Source organism: Rhincodon typus, chromosome 41 (assembly GCF_021869965.1).
Source record: "Rhincodon typus isolate 14 chromosome 41, sRhiTyp1.1, whole genome shotgun sequence".
Classification (NCBI taxonomy): domain Eukaryota; kingdom Metazoa; phylum Chordata; class Chondrichthyes; order Orectolobiformes; family Rhincodontidae; genus Rhincodon; species Rhincodon typus.
This window is the reverse complement of record NC_063372.1, coordinates 1,613,135-1,628,260: the sequence shown is the minus strand read 5'-3', so window position 1 is coordinate 1,628,260 and position 15,126 is coordinate 1,613,135. Positions and strand designations below refer to the sequence as shown.

Below are 15,126 nucleotides of genomic sequence, written 5' to 3'. Positions count from 1 at the left end.
TATGTGTATATTGGTTGGGGCATAGAGACAGCAAACTGCAGGAATCCTATTCCTTTCCTACTGTGTACAGAACTCCTTCCTCAAAACAATTTGCCTACATACCTGCAACGGAAGAACATAGAACATAGAACATTACAGCGCAGTACAGGCCCTTTGGCCCTTGATGTTGTGCTGACCTGTGAAACCAATCTGAAGCCCATCTAACCTAAACTATTCCATTATCATCCATATGTTTATCCAATGACCATTTAAATGCCCTTAAAGTGGGCGAGTCTACTATTGTTGCAGGCAGGGCATTCCACGCCCTTACTACTCTCTGAGTAAAGAACCTACCTCTGACATCTGTCCTATATCTATCACCCCTCAATTTAAAGCTATGTCCCCTCGTGCTAGCCATCACCATCCGAGGAAAAAGGCTCTCACTGTCCACCCTATCTAATCCTCTGATCATCTCGTATGTCTCTATTAAGTCACTTCTTAACCTTCTTCTCTCTAATGAAAACAGCCTCAAGTCCCTCAGCCTTTCCTCATAAGACGTTCCCTCCATACCAGGCAACATCCTGGTAAATCTCCTCTGCACCCTTTACAATGCTTCCACATCCTTCCTATAATGCGGCGACCAGAACTGTAGGCAATACTCCAAGTGCAGCCGCACCAGAGTTTTGTACAGCTGCAACATGACCTCATGGCTCCGAAACTCAATCCCTATACCAACAAAACCTAACACACCGTACGCCTTCTTAACAACCCTATCAACCTGGGTGGCAATAGTCCATTGTCAGACTATTGTCCAAGCTAATTAAGAAATGTATCGGTCATCAGATGTTACTATGGAAGCAGTGACCATTAATGTGATCAGGTTAAGGGGAAAGCAAATACAAAAACAAGGGGACTGGGAGAGGGAAAGGGAAATTTTAGAAAAGATGGAGTGAGTTAGCAGAGGTAGAAAGGGAAACTGAAACTGAGAACTTTAGATCAGAGGGATTTTTTGGTTGAACAAAGATTACGACAGCATTGATTAAAAGGGAGACAATTTCAGGCTTCAGAATGCAGCTGAGTAATAAAGGCATTAGAAGACTAAAATTGAAGTATAAGGCATTGTTTTTATTCACTTGTTAGACATGGACGTTGCTGGCTGGGCCAGCATTTATTTCCCATCCCTAGTTACTCCTCGAGAAGGAGCTGCCTTCTTGAATTGCTGTAGGCCATCTACTGTAGGTATGAGAAGCCTATAGACAGAATATAAATAAAGGAAAAAAAAAATCAGAAAATAAAACTATTTGACAGACAAGGAAAGAGAGGGAGTATAAAGCCAGAATCACAAAAATATTAAGACCGGCATTGTACAAATACCAGGAAACAGAACAGAACTTAAAAGCAACAAAAACAAAGTTGCTGGAAAAGCTCGGCAGGTCTGGCAGCATCTGTGCAGGAGAAAACAGAGTTAACGTTTCGGGTCCGGTGACCCTTCCTCAGAACTGCATTTATTGCAGAACTGCAATTTTACCCCTCTTGGTAATAGTTGATCATGAAACTTTTAAACAAATGAGCAGCTTAATGAACATGCACAGAATATACCAAGTAACTGATAATCACAAATGCATTGTTGTACAACCAGTCTATGGCAGCAAATTCTATTCAAAGTCTACGTGTACCATTGGACTGGGCATACCTGGCACAGTAGTGGTGATGGTTGCATTGGCTAATGACACAGTGAAAGGTTCACTCAAAGGGGCTGGGAACAATGGAACACCTACAGAAGCTGAAAACAAGATTTAGAATTTAGTGAAAAAGAACACTGAAAAAATCTGACATGTAACATTGCAGTATTGACTGGATTATCCTCTGTAGAATACAAATAAAGCATTGGTGTATATAATTTCAGCATCTCATTCTTTCTTTTCATATTTAAGCACTTTTCCAGAATTAAAAAAAAAGTCTTCTATACCATTTCCCAGCAAAGAAAGGAAGTTAAACGACTGCATTCTGTCATTCTACATACTCATCAATTTCCAATTTGAACAGAGCAATGGTGACAGACAACAACGGGCGAAAAAAAAAGTGCTAAAAGCAGGAATATGAGAAAAGAGAGTTACTGCCAGGTATGTTTGCAAACATACCATCATGCATGCATGTTCAGCTTCCTCAGTCACACACAGTAACACTTTGAAGCCAGGTTGGTGATCAACCACTTTGCATTTGTACATCACCTTGCAACATCATACGTCTTCTACTGCTGTTTAGGAAGTTTCAGAACAGCAGATTAGAGACATGGTCAAAGGTGAAACAGTCAAATAAAAACAAAACACTGCAGGTGCTAGAAATCTGAAACAGCTTCTTCAGAAGAGTCATACTGGACTCGAAATGTTCATTTGGTTTCTTTCTCCACAGATGCTGCCAGACCTGACACAGAGAAAGGCTAGAGATAGGTTAGGGCAAGATTCTGGTAAATTGTAAATGGAACCCAATGTAAGGCAAGGAGCCAACAGAATTCAGCAAGTGCAGAGGCGATAGGTGATAGGCCAAAAAGTCTATGAGACAGACTTCAGCTTTGGATGAATTGGTGTTTGTATAGAGAGGAGATCATGGACACTGGAGATGTTTAAGTCACAATGCAATGAGAAGCAGAGATAGAGGAAATGTGAGTGAGAGAAATAAAAGTGGTGGCGGTCAAGGGTGCGGAGTTGGAGGCATGCAGTCTTAACAATGGGTGAGATATGGTTTTGAGACCTGGCACAGGGCACTTGAACAGCACAATGAGGTTGTACACTAGAGATGGAGGTAGGGACAAAGGTACTGAATTCTGGTGGAAACTAAATAAGGTGCATTCTGATCTTCCCATTATTTAAACTTCATGTCAGGCAACTGTGAAATCCAGAGTGGCGACAGCAAGACAGAGCGAGAGCAACAGAGCCAGAGCAACAGTAGCTGTGTAATTAAAAGCACCCCCAGTATCTAGAAGTGTACATACTGGAGAAACTCAGCAGGTCTGGCAGCATCTTTGGAGAGAAAAACAGAGTTAACATTGAGTCCAGTGAGTCTTCTTCAGAACTGAAAGAAATGGTGGTGTTAGTGATGACCCCTTTCCAAATGAAGCAACTGCTGGGACACAATCTGGGATCTTCCCCTTATCACTAAGGTGCCTGAAGATTTATTTGAGCATCACATGAATCTCAAATCAAACTATGATATAACTTTCAATATGAACAGTGAATTTAAAATCCCACTTTGTTAAAAGCTGCAATTTCCAAATATTGCACATTAACATCTGATTCCAGTCACTATAAACTGGAACAGTGACTGAGGCAGTTAGTGGAATAGTTGATAACCTGACATCAGAAATAAGACCCAACTCCTACCATAACTCAGTTGCATCTGTCCTATCAATAAAAATGAGCTTAAAAAGAAACAGAAAATGCTAAAAATGATTAGCATGTCTGTTTCTCTCTCTCCAGAGAGGGAGAAGCTGCCAGTTAACATTTCAGGTCTGTGAAAGTAAGTGCTATTCTGGTAAGTGGCTACAGATCCAAAACATTAACAATTTTTCTCTTAACAGCATCCACAATGTGTCTTTGCTATAATAAGTCAGAGTCATTGGAGATGAGGTGGTGCATAGTTTTCAATTTCATTTAGTCCCAATCCTAAAGCTATGAAAGGCAAACTGACACTAGCAATGCCATAGACAGAGAAACAACCTGAAGATATTGCTGACTTCTGGAGCCACAAGAATCACAGACCCCCTACAGTGTGCAAGCAGGATATTCAGCCCATCGAGTCCACACCGGCCCTCTGAAGAGCATCCACCCAATCCCTGTAACCCTGCATTTCCCATGGCTAATCCACCTAGCCTGCACATCCCTAGACACTATGGGCAATTTAGCATGGCCAACCCACTCTAGCCTGCACATCTTTGGACTGTGGGAGGAAACCAGAGCACCCGGAGGAAACCCACACAGACGCGGGGAGAATGTGCAAACTCCACACAGACAGTCACCCGAGGGTGGAATTGAACCCAGGTCCCTGGCACTGTGAGGCAGCAGTGCTAACCACTGGGCCATGGTGCTGCCCTAAAGGCCTTAGTAGTACAGGGACTGGATGGTTCAAGCTTGGGCCTCTAGGGCAAACTCAGCCCAAACTGCTGTAATGCAAGTTTATAGAAGACTCCTATAAGAAATAATTTTAACTGGACATTGAGCAGAGCCAGTTCAGGTACAGCAAGGGTTAGATGAAGACATATGGCAATCGAATGTAATAAATAGAAATACAATTCTCTCATCAGCATCCCAACTTAAACATGAAAGCTAAACAACTGGAGGCTGATATTGCTGCTGATCCAAAGTTTTCTTGCAAGCAGCAGTAAAATTAGGTTCCTTCTATATACGGCTCAAAAACGCATGGAGCTAGATCTATGGCAAACAAAGAATGCTGGAGAAACTCAGCAGGTCTGGCAGCATCCATGAAGAGAGAAACAGAGTTAATATTTCAAGTCCGGTATGACTCTTTGGAAGAAGCTATCAGAGCTAAGGCTACTTGTCTGCATTTTGTTTTATTGAAAATTGAGAAGGTACTACTGATGGAATAAGGCCCATGCTGCAAGTCAGGAAACCTGCAGATGGCAGAACAGACAGCTTTGAGGACTTACAAAAGACAGAATTAGAGAAAGGCAGCTATGCAGTGACTCATGAGAAGCAATTTTCTCAATAAGCAGCAGATATTAGAAGACTGGATGTACTGAAATTTTCCATTTTGTTCTACATAAGTCAATAGCAGTTTGACAAAGTATCTAGGTGGAACAATGTTAAAATACAGAGGATAAAATGAACCAAAGTGCAGAGATACAACCTCGCTCCAATTTTACAGCTGTACATTCTATATCCATTTTTATAATGGAAACTATTTACGTAAACTCAACAGTGCAACTGCACACTCCCATCAGTGACAGCACTGCAGTGTCCCCACAGCTGAGGGAAGGATACAATTGGAGCCTGACAAGGTTAATGGAGGCAACTTCCATTATAAATTCTTAATTAAGCCTAATGCAGAGTTGACAGGGAATGCACACAGATACAAGATTTACATCAGAAATGTTAAGAGCTATTGAACAAGTGAGCAGTGTGAAAGAGAAAGTCAAGCATTATGGAGACTGCTTTAATTGAGCAGATGTGGGAATTGTATTTTGGGATCTGATCAGCCAGAGTCAAACAATGCTAAAATGGATGGGGAATCAGAATGGGAGCTGTTGATTAGGCCAGAGAGATAAGAAACTGACTTTGAGGAATTGAAAAATAATAATTTCAACTGCTCAAAAAGTCTGCTGCTTCAGTTTTCTTAAAAACTGATTCATCCACTGCAATGCAAGAGGCCTGAAGATTTTGAGCAACAGAGATAGGTCAACGTGGAGGAAGTGAATCATCAGCAAAGGAACAGGAATGAACAACAAAATGAAGGAGCAGCCTAATGACAAAGAGAACAATTGCAAAGGATAATTTAATGTTTTATTACATGCAAGACAAAATCTCCAAGATGAGGAAAATTACTGAGTAGGCTGCTAAATGACCGCCTGTTTTTAAAATTAATTCATGAAGTGTGAGCATTGCTAGCTAGGCCAGCATTTATTACCTATCCCTTATTGTCCAGAGGGCAGCTAGGAGTCAACCACATTGCCGCAGGTTCGAACTCACATGTAGGCCAGACTAGGCAAGGACGCAGATTTCCTTCTCTAAAAGGATATTAGTGAACCCAGTTTTTTTTTGTAAAATGACGATCGACAGTGGCTATATGGTCACCATTTGCCATGGTGGGACTCAATCCCCTGTGCCCAGAACAATAACCTAGAGTTCTGAATTTAGTCCAGTGTCTACTGACATTACTACTGTTCCACCGCCGACTTAATTCAAAAGATGCTTCCAAATGTTATTCATAGGATGTGGACAGAACTAGCAAGGGGGTTGGAATAGAGGAGGGGTGTGGAGAATGAACTCTTTGGCCAGATGAGGCAGTGAATTAACTTAAAGAGAGAAATGGCTATGATAAAAATATTATTCATTAGTCTATAATGGCATACCTTACTGAAGGTCTTTTTGAAAATCCAAGTAAATTACATCTATTGCATTACCATTGTCTATTTTCTCTCATTTCCTCCAAAAAACTTGAACAAGGTCTGTCAAGCAAAACTTTCCCTTTTGAAATCTATGCTAACAGCAGGACATGAAATAGACTTTCAGAATGGGCCAATAATTGGTAAATGAAATTCACAGATAAATGGGAGGTAGCATATTTTGGTAGGAAGAACAGGGAGGTCACAAATTAGAAGGTGCAAGTCTAAATGGGATTTCTTTACTTTATACCTGGATGACCACGTGCAGTTCTGGTCGCCATATTATGAAAGGATGTAGAGGTACAGGAGAGGAAACCGAGAAGATTTCAAGGACAATACCATAAACAGATGAGTAAATTGGTTGGGTCTCTTTTCTCTTGGAAAACAGGCCAATGGGTGATATGGAGGTATTTAAAATTATGAAATGTTTTCTTAGAACGGACACGGAAAATATTGCCTCTTGTGGGGAGCAGTATAACCGGGGGCCATTAATATAAAATAAAAAACGAAAGAATTGCTGCGAATTATAAACAAAAACAGAAATTGCTGGAAAAGTTCAGCAGATCTGCCAGCATCTGTGGAGAAAAATCACAGTTAGCGTTTCTGGTTGAGTGACTCTTCCTCATACGGCCATTAATATAAAGGTAGTTACCAAGAAATCCAACAGAGAATTGAGAAGAAACTTTAACAAAAGAGTGGCAAAAATGTGGAACTGTTAGTATAGCTGCATTTAAGGACAAGCTAGACAAGTATATGAAGGAGAAGGGAATAAAGAGTTAGGATGACAGATGTTGATGAAAGAAGATGGGAGGTGGTGAGTGAAACATACAAACTGGCATGGAGTGGTTGGGCCAAATGGACAGTGATGTATATCATGTCTGCCTGTGTGTAGTATAAATCATGTCATCAACAGATCAGAAATAATTGCCAGCTGTCCTTTACAAATGCAGTACTTAGCTACATGAGATTGCATTGAAGAATGATCACAGTGCTAACGTAATTGGAATCTTTATTAAGCATTTGAGAAGTTGACGATTTTCAACAAATCTCAACCAGCATCAGAACAGGGTAGACGCCTGAACTTTTGTTGTTAATTTCCTGCTGGAGTTGGTGATGATGACAGTGCAGATTAATATCCCAACAAAAATCTTCTGAAAAGTAATGCACATCAAAAAGCAGGAAGGTTATTAGTCTGTTTCAAGAGCTACTTCTTTGGAACCCAAATACAAGGCATAAGTACACACTACTAAAAAGTGCTTGCACCCATCATTTTGATCGACACAAACATTAAAAGAAAAAGAATTGCAGTCAAAGGCAATCACATTGTGCTTGAACGATTGCAAGCGAGTGCTGAAGTGTACCCTGTACATTATGTAGCTGTACAGCTGCATCTTAATTCAAACACCAGTATGGTTAACAGCCAACGCTCTATAAGGATAGTGGGAAAAGTGGCCAACTTCACAAGAACAATAACCTACTGTGCAAGGCAGAGCCAGGCACTGCCCACTAAGCAGAATCTGGTGATACAGGCTTCTAAATTAAAGACAGAAAGAAGGACAATGAAACAGATTTATCTTGTCCATACGACCCTTGGATGGATAATCTCAGGGTCATGAGGATCATGGGCAGGAGTCAAACTTTCTGGAAGATCAAGAGAAAACATACCAAAGGAAGAAAAGCGTATTGAAGACATTGGGAATGATAACCTAAGAATAACAATCACAGAAGCAGGAGCTTGAGCTCAGAGTTTAGAGAAGGAGCACACACCCTTCTGTGTGACTGAAGCCTGGCCAGATATTGCTTGCCAATGCAGACAATAATCAAAATCTCAGCAGTGATTTTGAAGTAGCAACCTGATGCAATTTTAAACTGAAGTGTTAAAAGTTGATTGCAGTAACAGTACAACCTGTAATCATTGTGTCCACTGGCATTGGTCCAGAGGGGGCAATAGACAACAACTACCTTCCTCAGCCAGTGGAGGAGCCTCTAGTAAAGATTCATGACAACAGTTACGTATGTGTACATGCAGTCACTCATGTATAGATCTAACATGCATAAGCAAGCATCTTATGGGATAGTCATAGAGTCATACAGCATGGAAACAGACCCTTCGGTCCAACCAGTCCACGCTGACCATGTTTCAAAACTAAACTAGTCCCACCTGCCTGTGCTTGGCGCATATTCCTCCAAACCTTTCCTATTCACGTACTTATCATAGAATCCCTACAGTGTGGAAACAGGCCCTTCGGCCCAACAAGTCCACACCAACCCTCGGAGCATCCCACTCAGACCCATCCCCCTGTAACCCACCTAATCTACACATTCCTGAACACTGGCAATTTAGCACGACCAATCCACCTAGCCTGCACATCTTTGGACTGTAGGAGGAAACCAGAGCACATGGAGGAAACCCACGCAGACACAGGGAGAATGTGCAAACTCCACACAGCCAGTCGCCCAAGGGTGGAATCAAACCTGGGTCCCTGGCGCTGTGAGGCTGCAGTGCTAACCATCGAGCCACCGTGCTGCCCCTATCTAAATGTCTTTTAAAATGTTGTAACTGTACCTGTATCCACCACTTCCTCTGGCAGTTCATTCCACACACGGAAGTTCCAACTACCACTCAATACGAGAATAGGGAGTTGGGAAAATAACAGTGCTGATACAGTAGGTCACATAGTTAATACAGCATTACTGCATGATATCTACTCTTCCTGCAATATTTTTGCCATTAAACTTTAAAAGCAAAATAAACTAGCCCAATCTCTTCTGATCCTAGCCATACAGCTCTAGTTCTCCTCTCCACTCACTCCAGCACCCAGTGCAAGCAACACTACCCCTTCAATAAAAGGCACGCAACATCCCAATCCAGCTCCCTTCTGTTGCAAGTGCCTGGTCGCAATCTGCCAACTGATGCTTGGCGTCTATGAACCAGTGGCTCATGAACAAAGCAACTTGTGATTTCCATGCCAAATATCTCAAATGTCAAGAGATTGACTCCAGTTAGGAGACAGTAGAGTCAAGCCTTAATGAATGTTGTGCAACTGGAGTGGATAATGCTTCCGTGCACCTATTGCCCTTGTCTTTCCTCAGTGGCATATATCATAGATCTGAGAGGTGTTGTTAAAGAAGCCTTTTATTGTTACTCCAGTGTAACCATTTCATGCTGCAGCCATGATGCATGTGCCAGCGATGGACAAAGCAAACGAGAGGTTAATGGACACATTGCGTCAGTAGGATAAACCTTAATTGCATCCATGATCTAGTACTATAGAAACCTGCCTGAAATTTACAAATAGGAACGACATCCGCCAGCAATGCAGAAATCACTTCCTGAAATAGTTGTGACGGAATGCACTATTAATGCAATTCTACCAGTACCTGGTGTGAATGTGCCTGTGACTGAAGGAGATGTTGTTCCCAGCCTGAGATCGCTTAGCTCCTTTGGCAGACCTGAGGGCATGTTACTCATTGCAGGAGCACTCGGAGCTGAAAAAGGAACCTACAAAGAAAAGAAACTTTAGAATATAACCCTACATGTGTCATTATGAACATGGCAACATGAGAGGGAGGAAAAATAAAATGCACATTTTGTTTAAGGTAGAATTATTTCTGAAGGCTGATTTGTACTACCACTGGTTTCTATGCCTCCTGAAAACAATAATGGGAGCTGTTTCAGTTAATTAACCGACTAACATATACAAAAAAAAAACCGACAGGTAGGCCATCGAAACTATTACTGCCAAATATCATTTTGATATCATCGGCAGAACAGGAAAGGATCTCATTCCTCTCATTCCACTTTGTCCTTGCGCCAATACTGTGGTCCAAAGTCCCTGCAGGACCAGGGCTGTTCCTTGCTTGATGCACAGTGCATTGCATTTTGCGCTTTGACACCAATTTCAGCGCCAGAAGTGATTGTACCGTTCTCACATTGTCTTCCACAGGAAATGAGACCTTCTGCTCTGAAAAAGGAAATTGTCTATGACACCACGCGGGATAAACACCTCAATGGCACTATCTATAAATGGAGCAATCCTTTTTCTTCAAATCTCCATTTTGTCAAGGCACTAGGACTAAAGTCACCAGCAGTACGTCACTCCTTCCACATGCATATTTATTAGCACAGAGGATTAAACTTGCCAAGTCAAACTACAACTGCAGTGCTGGCAAAATATGTACTGCAATCAACTCTCACCGACACTGCGTCAGCCTGAGTAACAGCTCAGATGCTCAGAGTGCAGAGTCAGGGTTGATTTCCTCCTCTGCTGAATTGGCTAATTTCACTCTTTTCTCTCATTTTTTTTGTCAAATAAGCAACTGATGACAGTTTAGGGTCACATATAAATGCTTGGTAAGAGATTGCAACAGTATCTTTTTTATTAACTTTTAGGAGGTCAGGGGTGAAAGAGAGAAGGCAAAATATTAAACTTGTACCCGTACCATCCCGGATTCCACGATACAATCGAGTAAGCTCCAGGAAACTGAGTTACCCATCACTCACTACACTTAATTTAAGTGAATTGCTGCACTCAAATGAAGGGCTATGCACGACTGAATAAAAAGATCAAGAAGGGTCCAGACCCGAAACATCAGCTTTCCTGCTCCTCTGATGCTGCTTGGCCTGCTGTGTTCATCCAGCTCTACACCTTGTTATTCCACATAGAAAGGGCAGGTTTGCACTCACAGATCACCTTTCACAACCTCAGGACTTAACAGACACTTTAAGTGCAGTCACTACTGTTATTATTAATGTTTCAGGAATCAAGCACCAATTTGCATACAACGAAGTCAAACTAATAGCAATTTGACGATGAGGAGGTCAATCCATTTTAGGGCTTTGGATGCCACTGCTCTTCTTTCAATAAGAGCATGGAACTTTATGTCCATTTCAGGACCTTATTTAAGCATCTCCTCCAAAACACAGCACATTTATTTTTATTTATTCATTCATGGGATGAGGGCATTGCTAGTTGGGTCAGCATTTGCCACCATCGGGCAGTTAAGAGTCAACTACATTGCTGTGGGTCTGGAGTTACATGCAGGCCAGACCAGGTAAGGATGGTAGTTTCCTGCCCTAAAGGACATTAGTGAACCAGATGGGTTTTTACTGACAAATCGACAACGGATTCATGGTCATCATTAGATTCTTAATTCCAGATATTCTTATTGAATTCAAATTGGCGGGATTTGAACCCGGGTCCCCAGAATGTTATCTGGGGTCTCTGGATTAACAGTCCAGCAATAACACCAATAGGCTAGCGCTTTCCCTCCCCATCTGACCATGTCATACTTTTCACTACTTCAGTACCTACCTTTCCTCCAATTCTCCCTGCTGTTACGCAGACCTCAGAGTTCGGTGTGCAGGACCAAAAATCAATACAGCCACATATTGACGGGCGTGCAGAGACACTGAGGGGCTGCACAACCTTGCTCAGCACTGCACTGACACGGATGCTTCACACATCCATCAAATGAGAATGTTCCTCGTAATTGTACATGTACTTAATACTGAAGAAGCAAAACCAGCACTTCACGCACTGTGGTGCTGACACTTTAGGAACATTTTTGGTTAAATGCCAATCCATCTCCAGGGTCATTTCCTGTAAATTGCTCTCATATTTTGGACTTACACTCTCTTTCCCTTTCCACACCTGTATGATTTGTCTTTTGCTGCATTAAACAACTACAACTGTTTGATCCAATCTATTCTGAACACGTTATAACTCTTTTGCTCATTTCCTATTACACACATTCTCTCAAATGTACCAAACATGTCACACACATTACTCAGAAGTGCACAGAGTTAGATAGATTTTTTAATACACAAGAGTGTCAAAGGTTATTTGGGCTTGTTGGGTTGGGGGGGGTGGGGTGTTGCAGACAGCAAAATGGAGTTGAAACCACAACCAGATTGCCTATGATCTTATTGGATGGAGGAGTAGGCTTGAAGGGCCTAACAGTATTTAGGGACAGGAGTAGATAACGTTCCCATAGCAAATGCAGAAGCCACTTTGCGCACAGCAAAATCCCACAAACAGCAAATTAGAAAGAGACGAATGAAAATAGTTGTGGTTGGGGGAAGAATGAATGATGAATCTGAAAAGCACCAACAGTTAAGGAAAAGTATTTGCACTTATATAGCGCAACGGCATCCCAAAGCAATTCATATCCAATGAAGTAGTTTTGAAAGTTATCACTGTTTTAACATCAGAAATGTGCCACCCAATTCACATACAAGCTCCCACAAACAGCAATATACTGGCATGACATGGAGGAATAAATACTGGCCAGGACACTGGGGAGAAACCCTCTCCTCAAAATATCTTTTACGTCCACTTTAGGAGCAGATACTGTTGAACTTTTCATCTGAAAGACAGCATCTCAGACAATGCAGCACTCCCTCAGTACTGCCCTAGAATGATTTTTATGCAGAAGTCCTGGAGTGGGACCTGAACCCACAGCTTTCTGAGTCAGAAACAAAAGGGCTAATACCTGAACCAACAGACAACAAACCATGGTTTAAAGTCAGCCAAAACCAGACAGTTAGCAACACAATGTCCAGTACAGAAAGATCCATTTGAAGGATAGTGTTGAAATAGCCAAGATGAAAAGTTACCAAACAAAAAGTTATAAACTTGCCAGCCTAATTCAACATGCCTGGACAAATAAGATTAGATATCTCAAACACAGGCAGAGAGAGAGAGAGACACACACACAGTCTCTATAACTCCACCTTTCATTGTGCTTACCATAGGACTAGAAGGCAGGCTAGTTCGAAGAACTGGTGATAACTTTCTCTCAGATAAATGCTTGTGGATTGGTATCCTGTGCAGGTATCCATAGCCAATCCCACAGCCCAAACTGGAAAAGAAAAGGAATGAGAAGTATTTAATCTACACCTCATCGGTTTGCAAACGCTTGAGATCACATTAAAGTAATGGAAATTGCTCATCTACAGGGCTTCCAAAATAAAAACTTTCTTGGGTTTATCAAGCAAAGGGACTTCAGTACAAGGCAAAGTGGGAAGTTTCCATGCTTCGATCTATGCACCCAGTGTCAAGCATCCTCAAACAAAACACAGCTTTCTGCATTCAAAATTGTGATTGGGACTAAACCATGGATGCTTTTGTGCTGTCGATCTGTGGTAAACATAGCTCAATGTACATTTTGTATTATAATATTCCTGAGAAGATTCTTGGGACATATTAGATAAAAGATGCTTTTAAGTCATTCTTGTCCAGACTCTTCATAACTTTGAGCACGTCTACAAACAGCCCTGCTTCTCTAATCCATCCACGTAACTGAATTCACTCCCTATACTTGTGAATCTTAACCCCAATTTGCCTTCAACAAATCCACGCTGCTTTTTCCTCAATTAATGCATACTTGTTCAAGTGACTGTTAATTTTGTCCCAAATTATTGTTTCTAAAACTTGCCTCACCCCAGAGGCTAAACTGATTTGCCTGTATTTATTGGGCTTATCTTCACACCTTTTTTTTTCCAAAATGTAGTTGAGTAACATTTGGAATTCTCCAGTCCATGGCACCATTCCTTTATCCAAGGAGGATTATAAGATTGCGACCAGTATTTGTTATTTCTACTCGTACTCCCTTCAGCACCACTGGATATATCACATCCAGTCTTAGTGACATATCAATTTTAAGCACAACCAGCCTTTCTAATAACTCCTCTTTATTGACTTATAGCCCATCCAGTGTATCAAATACTTCCTCTTTCATTACAACTTCAATACCTTTGGTAAGGACAGTTACAAAGTACTTGTTTAGCTTCTCAGCCGTGCTATCTGCCTCCATGCAAAGATCCCCTATTCCCTGAGATAACAAGGTGTAGAGCTGGATGAACACAGCAGGCCAAGCAGCATCATAGGAGCAGGAAGGCTGCGATAGGGCCTCCCCCTACCGCATCCCAAAACCAGCCCAGCTCGTCCCCGCCTCCCTAACCTGTTCTTCCTCCCACCTATCCCCTCCTCCCACTTCAAGCCCCACCCCCATTTCCTACCTACTAACCTCATCCCGCCCCCTTGACCTGTCCGTCCTCCCTGGACTGACCTATCCTCTCCCTACCTCCCCACCTACACTCACCTTTACTGGCTCCATCCCCGCCTCTTTGACCTGTCTGTTTCCTCTCCACCTATCTTCTCCTCCATCCATCTTCTATCCGCCTCCCCCTCTCTCCCTATTTATTTCAGAACCCCCTTCCCCTCCCCCATTTCTGACGAAGAGTCTGGGCCCAAAACGTCAGCCTTCCTGGTCCTCTGATGCTGCTTGGCCTGCTGTGTTCATCCAGCTCTACACCTTGTTATCTCAGATTTTCCAGCATCTGCAGTTCCTACTATCTCCCCTATTCCCTATTTTGCTCTAATGATGAGGTTCACACTCAGGCCATAAACCTGCGGCAAAACAAATGGGTTATTATATACATTACTGGATGTTCCAATAAACACTAAAAGCGTTATACTTTCTTTGCAAAAACAAGGTCAGGACTCATTTAACATACTAGGTGTGCAGTTTTGGTCCATTCATATAGCAAGTAACCCAGAACGATTCTGGGGGAGGGCCACTACACTGATGTCAAGCTTAAAAGCCTGTTGCTACCACAATAATATGAGAGAGATGGGTCTTTTCACTACACAAATGTGTAAATTAGAAGACTAGGCAAAGATCATTCAAATAATGAAAGGATTGGATAGGTGAGGACGGAGCAAGAGGCGTGCGCATGGAGGAGCACATGGGATGAGGAAATATAGGTTGAAAATTGGTTAACAGATAGAAAACAGAGTTGGAATAAATAAATCAATCAATCATTCTCAGGATAGCAGGCAGTTGAGTACACGTCACTTTAAGGATAAAACAAGACAACTTCAGCATTCACAGAGAGCAGGTGATGCTTATTGGAGTCCAGGTTCAAGTGTGTAATAACATCCCTGACAGGTTGGTTAGAAACAAAAAAAAATTGGTTAAACTTAAGAATAGTGCCACCTGCTCTTGGGAAAAATAAACGTTCC

General features: G+C 41.9%; 1 protein-coding gene across 1 annotated transcript in view; it reads right to left on the bottom strand.

The window, feature by feature from the left end:
* Window positions 1-94: 94 nt before the first annotated feature.
* Window positions 95-15,126, bottom strand: part of LOC109926017 (Golgi reassembly-stacking protein 2-like) — a 29,380-nt gene continuing 14,348 nt past the window's right edge. The window contains exons 6-9 of the mRNA XM_048618828.1: window positions 12,850-12,961; window positions 9,479-9,599; window positions 1,673-1,762; window positions 95-102 (exon numbers count right to left, since the gene is read on the bottom strand). Of these exons, the coding sequence (XP_048474785.1) occupies window positions 95-102; window positions 1,673-1,762; window positions 9,479-9,599; window positions 12,850-12,961 (331 nt within the window). The remainder of the gene's footprint in view (window positions 103-1,672; window positions 1,763-9,478; window positions 9,600-12,849; window positions 12,962-15,126) is intronic.